This window comes from Rhamphochromis longiceps, linkage group LG23 (genome assembly GCF_057381845.1).
Source record: "Rhamphochromis longiceps isolate RC_006_pf linkage group LG23, R_longiceps_female_GT1.1, whole genome shotgun sequence".
Lineage (NCBI taxonomy): Eukaryota > Metazoa > Chordata > Actinopteri > Cichliformes > Cichlidae > Rhamphochromis > Rhamphochromis longiceps.
This window is the reverse complement of record NC_140578.1, coordinates 21,207,376-21,225,573: the sequence shown is the minus strand read 5'-3', so window position 1 is coordinate 21,225,573 and position 18,198 is coordinate 21,207,376. Positions and strand designations below refer to the sequence as shown.

At 43.4% G+C, this 18,198-nt stretch overlaps 3 protein-coding genes and 1 pseudogene across 4 annotated transcripts; 1 reads left to right on the top strand and 3 right to left on the bottom strand.

The window, feature by feature from the left end:
- Positions 1-824: 824 nt before the first annotated feature.
- Positions 825-3,862, bottom strand: LOC146641852 (uncharacterized; annotated as a pseudogene).
- On the bottom strand, positions 3,832-5,494 carry LOC146641851 (TOG array regulator of axonemal microtubules protein 1-like). Its single transcript, XM_085399446.1, has 4 exons — positions 5,174-5,494; positions 4,836-5,074; positions 4,585-4,740; positions 3,832-4,487 (listed from the first exon to the last, which is right to left on the bottom strand). Exons 2-4 carry the CDS (start codon positions 4,994-4,996, stop codon positions 4,346-4,348), a joined length of 459 nt encoding a protein of 152 aa, XP_085255572.1. The 5' UTR covers positions 4,997-5,074; positions 5,174-5,494; the 3' UTR covers positions 3,832-4,345.
- Positions 5,495-5,809: 315 nt separating this feature from the next.
- LOC146641850 (uncharacterized) lies at positions 5,810-13,812 on the bottom strand. The gene is made up of 13 exons (XM_085399267.1): positions 13,521-13,812; positions 11,043-11,119; positions 10,536-10,833; positions 10,161-10,313; positions 9,098-9,174; positions 8,559-8,889; positions 8,096-8,335; positions 7,815-7,938; positions 7,593-7,698; positions 7,255-7,493; positions 7,004-7,159; positions 6,679-6,906; positions 5,810-6,470 (listed from the first exon to the last, which is right to left on the bottom strand). The coding sequence occupies exons 2-12, from the start codon at positions 11,115-11,117 to the stop codon at positions 6,765-6,767; spliced, it is 1,941 nt and encodes a 646-aa protein (XP_085255393.1). The 5' UTR covers positions 11,118-11,119; positions 13,521-13,812; the 3' UTR covers positions 5,810-6,470; positions 6,679-6,764.
- Positions 11,706-15,041, top strand: LOC146641849 (leucine-rich repeat-containing protein 31-like). 2 transcript variants are annotated; one of them, XM_085399268.1, is made up of 7 exons: positions 11,706-11,845; positions 11,942-12,125; positions 12,395-12,490; positions 13,254-13,356; positions 13,682-13,846; positions 14,015-14,170; positions 14,444-15,041. In XM_085399268.1, the coding sequence occupies exons 3-7, from the start codon at positions 12,473-12,475 to the stop codon at positions 14,899-14,901; spliced, it is 900 nt and encodes a 299-aa protein (XP_085255394.1). In that variant the 5' UTR covers positions 11,706-11,845; positions 11,942-12,125; positions 12,395-12,472; the 3' UTR covers positions 14,902-15,041. The 2 variants fall into 2 exon arrangements, with proteins under 2 accessions (XP_085255394.1, XP_085255395.1); XM_085399269.1 differs by lacking the exon at positions 12,395-12,490.
- The last annotated feature ends 3,157 nt before the right edge of the window (positions 15,042-18,198 follow it).

Here is an 18,198-nt window from a genome sequence, read left to right as displayed (position 1 = left end):
AAATAGTTATCTGAATCTTACAACCAAAGTTTGTATAATAATACACAAGATTGGCTGTAGACCATTGTTAATCATTCAGAACACTGTGTAAAAATAACAAAAAACAAAAAGTGAATGCAAAAGTGCATAAATATTTATTTTACGTGTTTGATGTGTGTGGCAGGGCGTGGTCTGCAGTGCCGCTGCAGGGGAGGTGGACCCACGGGCGTAAAGTCTGTGCTCTCTCGGCTGGTTTTTTTTTGGTGTGTGTTGGGCTGTGAGTTGAAAAGCTACAGCCGGCTGTGTGGGTACACCAACCATGTGTGAAAAGTGGTCCATAACGTAATGCTTCAAAGCGTGTTCATGCAAACATTGTTGGGTCTGCCGTGGTACAATGGGACTTCTGCTCATGAACCTCTGTGCACAGCGTCTGCAAATCGGGGCTGTACGAAGTCACCTCATCTTTACACAAAACTGTAAGCTGTCATCTGTGAGGCGCGAGCGGTGTTTGTTTTTACCATAGTTCATGGTGGAGAATGGCTGCTCTGCTGAGTTTTGCTCTCTGTAGCCGTATGAATGGCAAACTACACTGATTAGCAGCAGCATAGGCAGACTTAAAAATTTTTCTGAAATTTTCGCTTTCTAGTATTTATTTAATATTTCTTTATGTTATAAAAATGACTTTGAATCCTGATAAAAATTCAAAATCATGGGTTAAAAATGAAAACAAGAGAACTAAGAATGTATTAATATTTGTTGCCAGAAAAACAGAAACTGTATATGTGCAACCAAAGTGCCGTTTTAATTCAGATGAAAAAAAAGGGATTTATTCATTCATTGTCCATTCAGGATCTTAAAAATGTGATAATAATAATGAAATAATACAAATAATGTAATAATAAGAATGATGTAATAATAATTAATGTAAATCTAAATAATATTGTCCTTCAGAGAAATAGTTTGTAGTCCTGAAGATGGAGAAGTTTACTCCCGCAGAGCGACTGGGACTGTCTGTGGTCATGATGGTTGAACCTCCAACGACTTTCCCAGCTTAGCCTCAGAGTGCTGCTGCTACTGTAGCAGCCACTCTTCTCCTCTGTACTCGTCAGGACTTGCATTGTCACATCTGGGGAACCCAGGCCCTGCTGGAGAGGAGAGCCTAGTCTGGATGCTGACCTGCTGCCTGTAATTATTAGCCTTTTTCAGGCTCTTGTTACGTTCTGGTCCCGGCAAGTAAATAAACGTAACAAATAGTTTGCCCCACTCACTTCCCACCCACGCACAAACCCCAACAACGACACCTTTTTCAAGTATTTAAGCAGCCATTTATTTTCATCGGCAGTGAGCAATGCCAAAACAATAAACAAAACTCCCTATAAAACAATCCCTACTCTTCCCTACACCAAAATAAAAAGAAGCCAAAACAAAAGACAAGTCACTTAACTAACTATCTAACGAAAAACAGGAGAAAACTTGTTCAACAAAAGAAAACGGCTTCTCACGGCTACTAGGCTGCGACAATGAAAGTTATACAGCAAAGGAACAAAAAGTGACCGCCACTTGTTAACTTATTTACAATTATTTACATGGCAAGGCTAGAGGTACACGTGAATACTCCAGCCTGCACTACAATGACACAACACACAACTCCCTGCTCATGGCAAAAAAAACACACGCGGTTCTCAATGGATGAGGGGATGGCACGGCGGGTGCCCCTTGGAGACCATCTGGGCGGGCTACCGGAAGACGGAAAACTGTGAGCAGGAACCGAAAACACCACTTTGTGTGTCAACACAAACTCATCAGCCCGTATAGCAGCAGCGGCGAGAGTCGTAACCTTCTGTTCATTTAAGTAGGTTACCACAGTGTCTGGTAGTTGGTTTTTAAACTCTTCCAACGTCACCAACTCACCCAGGTCATTCAAGGTTTTTACTGCTGTAGCATGACACCACTTATCAAACAGAGTTTTCTTTTCTCTGGCAAACTCCACATAGGTCTGGTTGGCGGATTTTTTCCCATTCCTAAATCTCTGCCTGTAAGCCTCTGGCACAAGCTCGTAAGCACGCAGGACAGCAGCCTTCACCATATCATAGTCAAAACTGTCCTCCAGAGAAAGAGCGGTGCACACCTCTTGAGCTTTCCCCACCAATCTACATTGGAGTAGAAGAGACCACACATCTTTTGGCCAGTGCAGCGCACCTGCGATACGCTCAAACACTGTGAAATACGAATCCACCTCAGTTTCCCGAAACGCCGGCACCATTTTGATGTGTTTACTCGCATCAAAGCCACCACCTGGCATCAAGGCCGGTGGCTGCGGAGATGGCGACTGCGGGGATAATGACTCCGGGGAGGGTGCCTGCGGGGATGGTGACTGGATGGTGAGCCCTGATCCTCAAGTGCATAGCTTCCACCTCCAACTGCTGTTTCTTTAGCTCCACCTCCTTAATGCGCAGCGTTACCCGCAGCTCCTCCGCAGAAGGGCTAGGTGGAGAAGGGAGATTTTTCAGTGGGGCAAAAACACCTGCAACAGACACACACACAGCCTGCACTACAATGACACAACACACAACTGACCGAGTCAACGGGGTTCCAAAAAGCACTCCCAGGTGACTGTCATCCGGACGTTAAGTACTGGAGGTGGTCCATCAATTATCCAGTCCGAAGATATGTAGAGACTCCACCCAGATACCTAGCAGCCACGCCCAGGTGTCCACCTCCTAGGAGAGAAAAAAGGGAAAATACCGCCAGACATCCTCCGGTGGGAGGCACAACACCAACAAACACATCACTGGGTCATAACAGTTTCCCCCACCCAAAAAAAATCAAACATCCAACCCCACACAAAGATGTTTGATTTACGACCTAGAGAGGGCATCAGCCATAACATTCTCTAAGCTCTTATATATCGGATCTCAATGTTGAAATCCTGTAGGAGTAAGGACCAACGCATGAGGCGCTGGTTGCTGTTTTAGAAATTTTCTAGAAAAGAAACAGACTGGGTGGTCAATGCCATTTCCATCCTCCTGCACGAGCACTGCACCCGCCCCCAAAACACTGGCGTCCACCTCTGAATCCTTGGCCCCTCAGGAACCGCCCAGGGACACCAAAAGTCTCCAGATTGCGCTTTCGCTCCTCTGCCCACGTCAGTCTGAGCCCATTATCAGATGAGATGTTGTCAAAGAAAGACTTTGCTTTGTCATAGTAGCACTTTGGACCAAAATGATCCTCCCCCGAACTCAGCTGCAACCCCACCTTTTCTCTTCCCTCAGAATTCCCATCTTTTAGATTCAGCCCCTCCTGTAACTTCTTCTCAAGCGCCTCCTTAATGAATTGCGCGTTGGAGGAATCAAAATCAAAGTCTGTGTCAAATTTAAGGGGTGGGAGATGGAGCATTAGCCACCATCAGCTGGCCTCTTCTGCGGTTCCTGTGCCGTCGAGGTCCTTGTCTTTTTCTAGCAGGTGGCCTGGTTTCAGCATTTTGCTGCTGACTGTCCTGAAAAGTGACTCTACTTGGGTCTGATTGCATGGTGGCTTCAGTGACCCTTGTGGTTTGAATATTTGTTCTTCTCGTCCCCTTGGGCTGCCTCCTATTCTGCTGCTGCTGTTGCTGGGATCCACTCGCACCTCTCCTCTGCCTAAATGTCTTTACACTGACGGTTTGAACAGCCTTTGATGTGGCACGATCGAAACCACTGTTATCTGTAAGTGGTATATCAACTACTTCTGGCGACGGAAAAACTGTGCCGCCAGCTAGATCGTTTCCCAAGATGATGTCAATACCTGCAACCGGTAACTGGGGTCGCACCCCAAGCTTAACCTCACCAGACAAAAACTGAGATGAAAGCTGCACCAAGTGTAAAGGAACCCGTATTACACACATCCTAACTCCCCAGGCTAACACATCCGCCCCACAACAGGATTGAGCTGAAAACGGTAAGACCCCCTCACGAATGAGCGACTGTTTCGCACCAGTGTCTCGCAAAATACTGACAGGAGTCCGCCGATCTTCTCCTATCAAGGAAACAAAGCCGTTTGACACAAACGGCTTAAACTCCTTATCTACTTTATCATTTTCGGGTGCCATCACCTCCCCCCAGGTAGGAGAGTTTGTCTGTAGAAGGATTATTGGGGAAGGAGATGTACCCTCCCTGGTCATTTCTTTTCTCTTCAGAGCAGGGCAAACCGCAATAAGGTGTAAGGCAGAAACACCAGCAACAGCCCCCAGCTCAACCTCCCCCGCAGGACCCGGCTCACCAAACAACCCCTTGTCCGTCAACTGGACACACAGGAACTCCCTAAGCTCTTTCTTCTTCGCAGGACGCCTGTCTTTTTCAGGCTCTTCTCCACAGGACGCCTGTCTTTTTCAGGCTCTTCTCCACAGGACGCCTGTCTTTTTCAGGCTCTTCTCCACAGGACGCCTGTCTTTTTCAGGGACAATCTTCACCCACAAATTCATAAAGTCCTTGTGAAGGGTCAGTTTCTCAATGATTGTTCGCCCATGGTACCTGTGGAAGATTACAGTTGTCATTAATTTTCATTAATTGTGTAAACTCACAGAAAATAAAACATTGATGCACTTCAAACCCATTTAAAAGTACCCACCTGGCTTCAGGTGCAGCATCCCCTGCCATTCTAGAGGCAGCAATTAGAAATCTTTCAGTGAAGGTTCCTGTTTTCAGGGTGACGGCTGCTCCAAGTTTGTCAGCCAGCTGGTGCAGGTGTTGAGCCGTGCTATTCCTCACTGCAACACAGCGATGGCTGAGCAAGGACAATATTAGACACACAACTCAGTGAACATGATCTCTCTTTCATGTCTTCTAATAAAATCACTACAGCTTCTTCTCTCCTCTTACGTCAGTCCTGTGTTAAACAGAGCGCTCAGAATCCGTCCATGGCTGCAATTTTCCACCATGGCATCAAGCGCCAGATTGACCTCCTGATGTAGAAAGTTGTTGTTGGTCATTGCAAGCTTCAGCAATAGAGCTCGGCCTGTTGTTTCAACTTCTGGGTCCATTGTTCTCTGGAGCTGAATGTAGAGCTCATTGATGGCATGTATGGCCTCAAAGGCTATTGCTGAGCGTTGGTTTTTCACCTAAAATGTGAGTGAAAATCATCAGTTGAGGCTGTAGTATGCACTTGAAGGGAAACTAGCTGCATGAAACACATATAAGAAACATAAAGTGTGCAATACCTCCTCAATGAGGACCAGACACACTTCATGTAGTTTAGTCTTCAGGATGTCCGAGTGGTGCTTTGCCAGAGACTGAATAGTTTGCAACCCCTGTCTTTATTTCTTTATTTACACAACACAACATTGAACACGACTTCAGGAACACCACAAATAACACAGCCACATTATGCAGCACTGTTTCTGTGCAGTATTTAATGTCTCCTTACTACGTTTCTTACCAGTCGTCTGAAGACAGCAGACTAAAGCTGTGGGACAGGCTCTCTACAGGTGTAGCTACAGGCGGGAGTTTGACCCTGCTCTCTCTTGGATTATTCTGACTGCACTGACTGTCTGCTTTCTTGTCTGATAATCAACGAGGTTAGTAAAAAGAAACTGTCATTTCTTCTAATTCGAAGCATGATGCAATGATTAATTGTTCATTAAAATCTTTTTAAAAAATCTCTTAATTTAAAGTTTGATTATTCAGCATCTTCTACAGTTACTGAGGAAAACCACTTACCGTCTATAGGGACGACTTTTGCACGGCGCAGCAGCGTCCCAGGCCGAGGTCCTCGTTTTTGCGGTATGGGAGGGAACTGTTGGAGGTTTTGGAGTCAAAGGCTTTACTGCAGTAAATGTTTTGGCTGGTACTGTGTGTCCAGGTGAGGTTACAATCCCATCCTGGAAATGCTGCAGTTTTTCCAAAATAGGCCCAAATTTGTCTTTTGCTGTCAAGACTCTTATTCCACGAATGACCTTCGTGTCTGTTTAGACAAAAAAATAACTAAATAACTACAAATTGACATCTTACAAAAACAACAATAAACATTTTTCTTCCTGATTTTTTTTTTCTTCAAAAAAGCATATAAAATGAATGGACAGCAAGAATGTGTAATTTAGCATTAAAATAGATAATCTACAGTGTCAAATTTTAAAATCTAAACTAACTGATTAACAGCAGGTGTAACCACTAAAGAAAAGCATCACCTTTGAACCGACCTGCTCCTGAATGTTTAGCAGAGAAAACAGGCAATTGCGATGGACAAGCTGCTCGAGGAGGTGGAGGAACTGGAGTGAGCGGTGTCATCTCAACAGGACTAACAATGAAAGGAATGGCCCTCAGATCACTTGGTGTGTGTGTGTCTGCAGAGCTGAGGCTACTCAGACTTCTTTCAGGGTCCTCCTGATTCCAAAAGGGGTCATCCAAACAGTTCCAGCTTCCCTGGACTATCTCTGGAGAGCCTGCGCATTGCTCAGGTAAAGGTGGGAGTTGCACAGCATAATCTCTGGGTCTCTGTGCGATATGCAATGTGTCTGCCTGTTGAAAGAACACATTTGTCTTACTGCTCTGAGCTTTGTGAAAGTCCAGGATCCTGGACTCTGTGGTGAAGCGCTGACAGTTGCTCTGTCTACAGTGACTTACACAAAAATTACACTGTGCAAAGCAGCAAAATATAACACATCTCTCAGAAACATTTACATTTGATCAGCAGAGAAGTCAAGAATGAGTATGTTTAGTTACTTACATCTCCACCTGTGCGTCCCCTTGTCCGTCAACTGGACACACAGGAACTCCCTAAGCTCTTTCTTCTTCGCAGGACGCCTGTCTTTTTCAGGCTCTTCTCCACAGGACGCCTGTCTTTTTCAGGCTCTTCTCCACAGGACGCCTGTCTTTTTCAGGGACAATCTTCACCCACAAATTCATAAAGTCCTTGTGAAGGGTCAGTTTCTCAATGATTGTTCGCCCATGGTACCTGTGGAAGATTACAGTTGTCATTAATTTTCATTAATTGTGTAAACTCACAGAAAATAAAACATTGATGCACTTCAAACCCATTTAAAAGTACCCACCTGGCTTCAGGTGCAGCATCCCCTGCCATTCTAGAGGCAGCAATTAGAAATCTTTCAGTGAAGGTTCCTGTTTTCAGGGTGACGGCTGCTCCAAGTTTGTCAGCCAGCTGGTGCAGGTGTTGAGCCGTGCTATTCCTCACTGCAACACAGCGATGGCTGAGCAAGGACAATATTAGACACACAACTCAGTGAACATGATCTCTCTTTCATGTCTTCTAATAAAATCACTACAGCTTCTTCTCTCCTCTTACGTCAGTCCTGTGTTAAACAGAGCGCTCAGAATCCGTCCATGGCTGCAATTTTCCACCATGGCATCAAGCGCCAGATTGACCTCCTGATGTAGAAAGTTGTTGTTGGTCATTGCAAGCTTCAGCAATAGAGCTCGGCCTGTTGTTTCAACTTCTGGGTCCATTGTTCTCTGGAGCTGAATGTAGAGCTCATTGATGGCATGTATGGCCTCAAAGGCTATTGCTGAGCGTTGGTTTTTCACCTAAAATGTGAGTGAAAATCATCAGTTGAGGCTGTAGTATGCACTTGAAGGGAAACTAGCTGCATGAAACACATATAAGAAACATAAAGTGTGCAATACCTCCTCAATGAGGACCAGACACACTTCATGTAGTTTAGTCTTCAGGATGTCCGAGTGGTGCTTTGCCAGAGACTGAATAGTTTGCAGGCCCTGTCTTTTCTTAATCCTGTATTTACACAACACAACATTGAACACGACTTCAGGAACACCACAAATAACACAGCCACATTATGCAGCACTGTTTCTGTGCAGTATTTAATGTCTCCTTACTACGTTTCTTACCAGTCGTCTGAAGACAGCAGACTAAAGCTGTGGGACAGGCTCTCTACAGGTGTAGCTACAGGCGGGAGTTTGACCCTGCTCTCTCTTGGATTATTCTGACTGCACTGACTGTCTGCTTTCTTGTCTGATAATCAACGAGGTTAGTAAAAAGAAACTGTCATTTCTTCTAATTCGAAGCATGATGCAGTGATTAATTGTTCATTAAAATCTTTTTAAAAAATCTCTTAATTTAAAGTTTGATTATTCAGCATCTTCTACAGTTACTGAGGAAAACCACTTACCGTCTATAGGGACGACTTTTGCACGGCGCAGCAGCGTCCCAGGCCGAGGTCCTCGTTTTTGCGGTATGGGAACTGTTGGAGGTTTTGGAGTCAAAGGCTTTACTGCAGTAAATGTTTTGGTTGGTACTGTGTGTCCAGGTGAGGTTACAATCCCATCCTGGAAATGCTGCAGTTTTTCCAAAATAGGCCCAAATTTGTCTTTTGCTGTCAAGACTCTTATTCCACGAATGACCTTCGTGTCTGTTTAGACAAAAAAATAACTAAATAACTACAAATTGACATCTTACAAAAACAACAATAAACATTTTTCTTCCTGATTTTTTTTTTCTTCAAAAAAGCATATAAAATGAATGGACAGCAAGAATGTGTAATTTAGCATTAAAATAGATAATCTACAGTGTCAAATTTTAAAATCTAAACTAACTGATTAACAGCAGGTGTAACCACTAAAGAAAAGCATCACATTTGAACCGACCTGCTCCTGAATGTTTAGCAGAGAAAACAGGCAATTGCGATGGACAAGCTGCTCGAGGAGGTGGAGGAACTGGAGTGAGCGGTGTCATCTCAACAGGACTAACAATGAAAGGAATGGCCCTCAGATCACTTGGTGTGTGTGTGTCTGCAGAGCTGAGGCTACTCAGACTTCTTTCAGGGTCCTCCTGATTCCAAAAGGGGTCATCCAAATAGTTCCAGCTTCCCTGGACTATCTCTGGAGAGCCTGCGCATTGCTCAGGTAAAGGTGGGAGTTGCACAGCATAATCTCTGGGTCTCTGTGCGATATGCAATGTGTCTGCCTGTTGAAAGAACACATTTGTCTTACTGCTCTGAGCTTTGTGAAAGTCCAGGATCCTGGACTCTGTGGTGAAGCGCTGACAGTTGCTCTGTCTACAGTGACTTACACAAAAATTACACTGTGCAAAGCAGCAAAATATAACACATCTCTCAGAAACATTTACATTTGATCAGCAGAGAAGTCAAGAATGAGTATGTTTAGTTACTTACATCTCCACCTGTGCGCTTTCTCTGAATCAAATCTTCAAAGCGATGGAAAAAGTTATCTGATGTCTTTTCAGACATGCCTGAGATAAAAAGTGAACAAATTGTTTAGAAATAGAAAGTTAGTGAGTGCTGCTCAGTGTGTGAGTGGCAAGTTCTAACTGAGCTGCTCAGTAAATAACTGTTATGATGTGGAACTCACAGAGCATTTTTTGAAAATATTCATATATATACACTATTTTGTGTTTACAAAAATATCAGACATGTCTAAATCAAAGGCAGCTTATGATCTCTAATTATGATCTTTAATCAACAAATTTAAATAGACGTCCTAATCACAGCTTCTAAAACTAGACAACACTATACTGATAAATTCATATAAAACAGCAAAAAGGAGATAAAAGCACTGTCATAAATAGAGAAATAAGTACAGTAAATAAATAAATACAGTTTTTTAAAAATACAGAAAAAAAACATGTGTCATTTGTTACAACGACAACAAAATAGCAGCTTGGACAAAGCTGTTTCTTCAAGCTTCGCCTGCATTTACGGGCTGCAAACCTCTGTCCCACAGGAAGAAGCTGAAATCCTCCAATAAGGGGTGGGAGTCATTTAAAGTAGAGTAACTCATCCTCTACAACTGCCTAGTATTCAAGGACTCTATGTTAAGATGCTCTAACAGTACAGTACCTTCAGAAACGCCTCAAATTTCTTAGATACTGAAAATTAAATCTCTTCTCAGGAACCTTTTCTCCATTCAGTAGAAGTAGATCTAGTATTCATTTTAAAGTTCTAATGAAGACAGCAGACTAAAGCTGTGGGACAGGCTCTCTACAGGTGTAGCTACAGGCGGGAGTTTGACCCTGCTCTCTCTTGGATTATTCTGACTGCACTGACTGTCTGCTTTCTTGTCTGATAATCAACGAGGTTAGTAAAAAGAAACTGTCATTTCTTCTAATTCGAAGCATGATGCAGTGATTAATTGTTCATTAAAATCTTTTTAAAAAATCTCTTAATTTAAAGTTTGATTATTCAGCATCTTCTACAGTTACTGAGGAAAACCACTTACTGTCTATAGGGACGACTTTTGCACGGGGCAGCAGCGTCCCAGGCCGAGGTCCTCGTTTTTGCGGTATGGGAACTGTTGGAGGTTTTGGAGTCAAAATAGGCCCAAATTTGTCTTTTGCTGTCAAGACTCTTATTCCACGAATGAACTTCGTGTCTGTTTAGACAAAAAATAACTAAATAACTACAAATTGACATCTTACAAAAACAACAATAAACATTTTTCTTCCTGATTTTTTTTTTCTTCAAAAAAGCATATAAAATGAATGGACAGCAAGAATGTGTAATTTAGCATTAAAATAGATAATCTACAGTGTCAAATTTTAAAATCTAAACTAACTGATTAACAGCAGGTGTAACCACTAAAGAAAAGCATCACCTTTGAACCGCAATTGCGATGGACAAGCTGCTCGAGGAGGTGGAGGAACTGGAGTGAGCGGTGTCATCTCAACAGGACTAACAATGAAAGGAATGGCCCTCAGATCACTTGGTGTGTGTGTGTCTGCAGAGCTGAGGCTACTCAGACTTCTTTCAGGGTCCTCCTGATTCCAAAAGGGGTCATCCAAACAGTTCCAGCTTCTCTGGACTCTCTGTGGAGAGCCTGCGCATTGCTCAGGTAAAGGTGGGAGTTGCACAGCATAATCTCTGGGTCTCTGTGCGATATGCAATGTGTCTGCCTGTTGAAAGAACACATTTTGTCTTACTGCTCTGAGCTTTGTGAAAGTCCAGGATCCTGGACTCTGTGGTGAAGCGCTGACAGTTGCTCTGTCTACAGTGACTTACACAAAAATTACACTGTGCAAAGCAGCAAAATATAACACATCTCTCAGAAACATTTACATTTGATCAGCAGAGAAGTCAAGAATGAGTATGTTTAGTTACTTACATCTCCACCTGTGCGCTTTCTCTGAATCAAATCTTCAAAGCGATGGAAAAAGTTATCTGATGTCTTTTCAGACATGCCTGAGATAAAAAGTGAACAAATTGTTTAGAAATAGAAAGTTAGTGAGTGCTGCTCAGTGTGTGAGTGGCAAGTTCTAACTGAGCTGCTCAGTAAATAACTGTTATGATGTGGAACTCACAGAGCATTTTTTGAAAATATTCATATATATACACTATTTTGTGTTTACATGGCAACGGGAGGAAACAACCCGGCAAAATAACACATGACAGCGAGATAAATTTATATTGGCATGTGTATTCAGAGTGTTACCACTATTCTAGGATTTCTATTGTCAGAATAATATTTGTGACTTTAGACCTTTATTTAAACTGTAGACTTGCTTGAACTTAAGAAAGTAGAAGGTTGGTTTGTTATGCTTCAAGGTTGGATTTTATTAATGAAAACATTAACGGGAAAAATGTTAACAAGCAAACAAACCTGTTTGATACCCATGAATGTGGGAAGGCTTTGAAGTCGATCATTTTACAGCAAGAAAGATTATTCGCAAGTTAAAAAATCAAAAATTATCTTATATCTTATCTAACTATGAAGATGATGTTCTGGATAATCTCTACATGGACTTTTGGTATGTGTTTTACTATAGAAGATGATCAGTAATCTGTCTCATTCTCAGGTTTTGCAGCTAAACTCATCTGATTTATAACTAATTTACAGATAATCTGGGATGGAACAGATGTTGACCTGGATCCTCAAACTCCTGGAAAGCCACTGACAGGTCAAAATAAGTAAGCATATAAAACATGAAGTGTTTGTGAGGTTCATCTGCAGCACCTTTGTCTCTGTGAAATGTTTGCTAATTTAACATTTTCCCTCCTAAACAGGAAGGAGTTTGTGGAGGCCTATGTGAATCATGCCTTCAACACATCAGTGGAGAATCTGTTCCAGGAGTTCAAGCGAGGCTTCTTCCTGGTGTGTGAGCAGGATTTGGTGAGGCTGTTTTGACCAGAGGAGCTGCAGGGAGTGCTGGTCGGCCAGGACGTGCATGACTGGGAAAAGTTCAAACAGGTACAGTCAGCCAAACAGACACAGGCTGTAGTTTCACAGCTGTCCTGTAGAACAATAACTGTGTACTGCATACTGTCAAAAGCATTCAGTTGGCTGCTTTAACACAAATATGAACTTGAGTCACATCTCAGTCTTAATCCAGACTTTTGTATGATAGTATAATATAATAGTCAGCCCACCCTTCGCAGCTATAACTGCTTCCACTCTTCTGGGAAAGCTTTCCACAAGGTTTAGGTGTGTTTATGGGAATTTTTTGACTATTCTTCCAGAGGTGCATTTGTGGTGTCAGACACTGACGTTGGAGGAGAAGGCCTGGCTCACAGTTGCTGCTCTAATTCATCCCAAAGATGTTCTATCAGGTTGAGGTCAGGACTCTGTGCAGGCTAGTCCAGTTCTTCTACACCAAACTCACTCATCCATGTCTTTATGGACCTTGTATTGTGCACTGGTGCCCAGCCATGTGCACACATGCCCACACTTTACACTTGGCACAGTGCAGTCAGACAAGTACTTCTGGCAACCACCAAACCCTGACACATCCATCGGATTGCCAGTCAGAGAAGTGTGATTCGTCACTCCAGTAAACACATCTCCACTGCTTTAGAGTCCAGTGTTGAGATGCTTAAATCACTCCATCTGACGCTTTGCATTGTGTTTGTCAGTGTAAGGCTGGGATGCAGCTGCTCAGCCATGGAAACCAATGAAGTTTGGACATCTGTAACAACAGCAGACTGCAGATATTGGTGACTTAAGTGCACTATGAGCCTTAGCATCAGCTGACTAGCTGTCATTTCCAATTACTTCCACTTTGTTATAATATCACTAACAGCTGACTATGGAATATTTAATAGCGAGGAAATTTCATGACTGGACTTGTTGCACTGGTGCATCCTATCACATTACCATGCTGGAATTCATTCAGTTCCTGAGAGCGACTCGTCCTTTCACACATGTTTGTAGAAGTAGTCTGCATGCCTAGGTGCTTGATTTAATACACCTGTGTCCATGGAAGTGATTGGAACACATTAATTGAATGATTTGGATGTGTTAGGGAATACTTTTGGCAACATAGTGTATGCCTGACCTTACAAACTCTATGATTATAACAGTCATTTTCACTGTTTTCAGAACACAAGTTATGGTTGGAGATATCATGACCGCCACCCCACCATACAGATGTTTTGGGAGGTATTTGATGAACTAACTGAAGAGCAGAGGAAAGATTTCCTTCGTAAGTACTTGCTGAAGCCTCCATTATGATATGTTACTGAAATCACACTGTATCATATAAAACATTAGATTTTTCTGCACTTTACCAAGATACATTAGAGAGCAGCATTGTTCTGATTAATATACTGTAAAGCTGCTTCTAGCTGGTGGACTGAGCCGCCTCACCTTTCACCTGGCTCACGTCACACACCTGGAGAGACTCGACCTCCACCTGTGTTGCCTCACGCGAGATGATCTAGAGGCTCTGAGTCAGTTGCTACCAATCTCACACGCCGGACACTAATCGCATGCTCGCTGCAGCAGTCATGTGACTCGTTGTTTTTCAGTCCAGGTGCTGCCCTCTCTCACTGCACTGACCGAGCTTGATGTGTCATCCAATAAGGAAGTGGGAGGTGTGGTCCACCTGCTGGTCTCCGCCCTCCCTGCGACACAAATGAGGAGGCTGCCATTCAACAGCTGCTACATGAGCAACGAGTCCTTCACTGCTCTGGGTAACACACACACACACACACACACACACACACACACACACACACACACACACACACACACACACACACACTTGTTTATTTATAGAAGTTTTCCTTCAAGTCATTCTCCCTGAATACCTCTTCCACCCTCTAGCCTGAAATGGTGAAAACTTTGTGTTTATGCATCAGCCCTGGCGGTGTCCTATCTGCGCACGGTGGATATTTCCTGGTGTAAAGTGGTTGGCGGTCACTTGGCGCTCCTGCTGGATGCTCTGCAGCCATCAGTCGTCAGCGAGCTCCGTCTTTGCAGCTGCGAGCTCACCACTGATGACATGCAACATCTGGGTAACTAACACACAATGACATTATACTTTTTCTTTTTTGGTCTGTAGTGGATCATTAGGCTGCATAAATGTATATTAAGACAAGTAAAGCCTGAAGGAAATTGATATTTCTTTCATTTATTTCATGCTGCCAGCATCTGTAGCTGTCGTATAAAACAAAACAATGAAACTATTCGGTGTTATTTTTGTCTCCATCAGAAACATTGTGAACAAAACAGTAAAGTGAACAGGCATAAAGTGATCAGTTATCAATGGGTCCTCTTCCTCTGTGCAGCTGCCGTGTGCAGACGGGGCTGTCTCTCCTCACTCCGTGCACTGGATCTGTCCTACAACAGCTTGGTGGGAGACAACGGTTGGTGCAGTCTGTTTGCAGCAGGAGGTCTGGGCTCTCTGGAAGACGTGGATGTCAGTTTGCGACCTTCAACCTCTGCTCCGTGCTCAGCCTGGCTGCCCGCTCTGCTCCGAGCTCTGCCTCAAATGCCGGCGCTGGCTCGACTGGCCATGCAGAGGTGGACAGCTGACTGTCAGGAGAGAGAGCAGCTGAGGTACTGTCTGAAAAAGAGGAGCGTCCTGCTGGAAAGGGATCCAGATTTACAAGACACATCATCAACATGTAAAGGGAACAGTCAGGAGAGCCTAGAAGAGAGTCAGCCTGAGGAGATTGGAGCGGACCGCACTGGAATTTACTGTCAAAGAGCGACCCACTTTGTTGCTTTATTATTATTTTTTTAAGTCTCTGTTACCACAAGAAGGTCAGTGTTGACGTCAGCTGCATCACGTCTGATGTAAACTGTGTCACACGTGATGGTTTCAGGGAATACTGGGAACTTACAGAGTTAAGCACAGCTGGTGTGGGTTATCATATTTGTCGTCTCTCACCTTGGCTGCAGGGTCTGGGTCTTTCGAATGCAGCAGTCCTAACACTTGAGACACACATGCCAAGAAGTGGGGATACCTGGAAATGGACAAAGGCTTTCAGCAGAGTTTTAAAGCAGCTATTCAGGAAAAGAGCTGTGAATTATCTGCATACCTTGTTAGGTAATCAGCTATTTTGGGGTTCTTTAACAAATCAACCAAAAGGTCGACTGAGTATTTTCTCGTCAGAGTACCTTCACCGTTCACGATGATGTTGAGCACAAGCTGGAGCGTTTGATGGATGTTCTTTGCATCAAAGAGCTACGAGGAAATCCCAGAGAGTAGAGACAGGATATTATGTGAATCAGCATGAATGTTGTTTGTTGTTCAACAGATAAAAACAAGAAGAGAAAATAGAAACAAAGTAAAAAAGGAACAATTGTTTCTGCCGTTAAGAAAAAAAAATTGAGTCATGGCAGAGACCTGCAGAAGTCTTGAGTCTCATTTGATGACATTTTGTCAGATTGCCTTGTAATTTAAAAAAAACAAAACTGTTTTTTGAGCAAAAGTTCTCCAGGTTTTTTTGGAGTTCTTTCAAAGTTTTCTTATTTTTGGACGTTAGCTGCTTTTTCACTCTTTTTCAGTCCAGTCTGTGCATCTGAACATTTACAGAAAGATTTCTTTGTTTCGTCTTTAGACACTTTGTTAAACGCAGATCCCAGCAGAGTTCACCTACCTTCTCTCCAACCTTCTCAGGTTTTGTGGATATTATACATGGTTATGCTGAGAATATGTCGGCTACTTTCCACTGGAAATGCCTTTTGGTTAAACTGTCAGCGAGGAATTTGCACTGTTACATTTTTATATAACTTTAATGCAAAAAAAACAGCTGCTTGTTTAAGTGAAAATACACTGATGGGGTTTTTTTCTATTCATGAACAGGAGTGTGATCAGTTTAATAAAAGAAAAAATAACCATAACCAAGATATGAGGGGAAATCTTGGACAAATACAAGCAGACTGGAGCAGCCAGCGTTCAAAACACCGACGTTCAAGGTAACAGAAGGTTCCCGAGCCACATCCACCCAGCTGGTTTCTGTGTTTCTTGTGTATTTGTGTACACTGTGACTTCATGGCTGTCTTGGGCTCCAGCTCTTGTTTTGGTGTCTCATTAATTTGATTTAATGTCCTGCTTAGTGATAACATCACTCTTGGCCTCCCTGCACTGGCTTCCAATTGAATTTAGGATTCATTTTCAAGTTCTTTTATTGGTTTTTAAATCTTTAAATGGTCTGGCACCTGCTGAAGCCCTATGTCCCCACTCGTTCGCTCCGGTCAGCTGAGCAGCTGTTGCTCTCAGTCCCCAAATCACGGCTGAAACTGAGAGGAGACCGAGCGTTCTCTATCGTGGCTCCTAAGCTTTGGAATAATCTTCCTCTTCACATTAGGCAATCGACATCAGTGCTGGTTTTTAAATCCAGATTGAAAACGCATTTTTATTCACTGGCTTTTGACTCAGTGGTTGACTGACTTGTATTTTATTGTTTTTCGCTATGTTTATTATTGTATCGTATTTATTATTCTTATGGTATCTATTATGTTTCTATTGTTCAGCAGTTTGGTCAGCCTTGTGTGTTTTTAAAGTGCTATATAAATAAACAATGATGATGATGATGAACATAGTAACGTGTGTTGGGTTGCTCTGTCTTCAGACTCACTGTCAGACTGATTAGACAGTGAGTCTGAAGGTGAGAGTCCTCACTGCCCACGCATGTCTTTGGGTCTGACCAACACCGTTTCCTGTGTGTCATTCCCCCCTCGCCTTCCCCCCATCCGTCCTGTCTGCACTGACCTCTCCAATAAAGACAAAAGGCCTCATTTTCTGAAACTCTTCCTATCCCATCACCTTGCGAAGAATCACTTCACCATGTTGATTAATAAGGACGGTGGGAATGGTTTGAAGTCTCGTCACAGAAAATGTGCCAAAGGCAAAGAATCTGAGCTTGAAATAAAATGAAATGAAAGATCAGCCCCACACAGGGGTTAAATTCAGATGGAAACTCTTATCACACAAAGAGAACAAGCGAATAAATATATCTGAGTGTGGCCCCTCGACTGTCACAGTGTAGCTGACATTTGATCTTATCATGTGTTAAAGCTATTTTAATTACTGAAGAGAACCAGTGTCAAACTCAGCCCAAGTGTGGTTGTACGTTAATCCTTAAAGCAACAACGTTTTTAAAGTTGCAGCGTCATTTTTACACCACACCTAAAATCCCACTAATCGTCCGGGCTCTTCACCCTATGACCACACGCTGGGGTATCTAACACCACATGACCCAAATGGAAACTATGTCAGCTGAAAGAAACCCATCGAAATGTGCAACACTTAAAACTTTGCCTGATTGGAGCATGGCTTCAAATACAGCCCTGAAAACAGACAGGCGGTCGTTGGCATTTCGTTACAAAGTTTCCTTGTTCAAAACTTCTGCTTCATTATAACAACCGAGTGACTGGGATCTACGAGCTGAGCTTGTGTAAGATGTCTGACACTGGAAGCCCAGGTGAGCGGCCATGAAACATGTTTAAAGAACGGCAGCTGTTTTATCATAATTCTGTGGAGAGCTTCATCCTAATGAGGGCTCATGTCCTGAGCAGGGATGCAGAGGAGGAGGAGGAAGGTCCTGGACACATCAGTGGCTTATGTGCGTGGAGAGGAGAACCTGGCCGGCTGGAGGCCCAGAGGAGATAGCCTCATCCTAGAGCACCAGTGGAAGCTGGAGAAGATGGAGCAGCTGCAGGAGGTGGGGCCTTAAAAGATTTATAAAGAAATAAATCTGTTTAATATCATTGAGGGAAAAATGACTTTTCAGCTCAAAGACCAAAGTGCTATTCTAAAAAGTTTTTTCTTAGAGTACAGACTTTACATGACTAACCTCCCCTCTTCTCCCCACCTCACATTCGCCCCCATCTTTCGTCCAGGTGGAAAAGACCCGTCACCTTCTGGGAGAGGCGGCTCCCGTGGGAACAGCTCCCACCACCAAGTCCCTGAGTGAGTCTCTCTCCCCCAGCGTGAGCTCCGGCACTCTGTCCACGTCCACCTCCGTCTCCTCGCAGATCTCCAGCACCACCTTTGAAAGCGTGAGAAGGAGCTGGCCACCAAGGTGAGAAAAAC

Coding starts and splice junctions, on each gene's coding strand:
- LOC146641849 (XM_085399268.1), top strand. Junction 13,357..13,681: donor GCAGAGGAAAGATTTCCTTC/GTAAGTACTTGC, acceptor GTTGTTTTTCAG/TCCAGGTGCTGCCCTCTCTC. Junction 14,171..14,443: donor TGATGACATGCAACATCTGG/GTAACTAACACA, acceptor TCCTCTGTGCAG/CTGCCGTGTGCAGACGGGGC.
- LOC146641850 (XM_085399267.1), bottom strand. CDS start 11,117: ATGTCTGAAAAGACATCAGATAACTTTTTCCATCGCTTTGAAGATTTG. Junction 7,160..7,254: donor CTGTTTAACACAGGACTGAC/GTAAGAGGAGAG, acceptor GTCCTTGCTCAG/CCATCGCTGTGTTGCAGTGA. Junction 6,907..7,003: donor GATGCTGCACCTGAAGCCAG/GTGGGTACTTTT, acceptor AATCTTCCACAG/GTACCATGGGCGAACAATCA.
- LOC146641851 (XM_085399446.1), bottom strand. CDS start 4,996: ATGGACCCAGAAGTTGAAACAACAGGCCGAGCTCTATTGCTGAAGCTT. Junction 4,741..4,835: donor CTGTTTAACACAGGACTGAC/GTAAGAGGAGAG, acceptor GTCCTTGCTCAG/CCATCGCTGTGTTGCAGTGA. Junction 4,488..4,584: donor GATGCTGCACCTGAAGCCAG/GTGGGTACTTTT, acceptor AATCTTCCACAG/GTACCATGGGCGAACAATCA.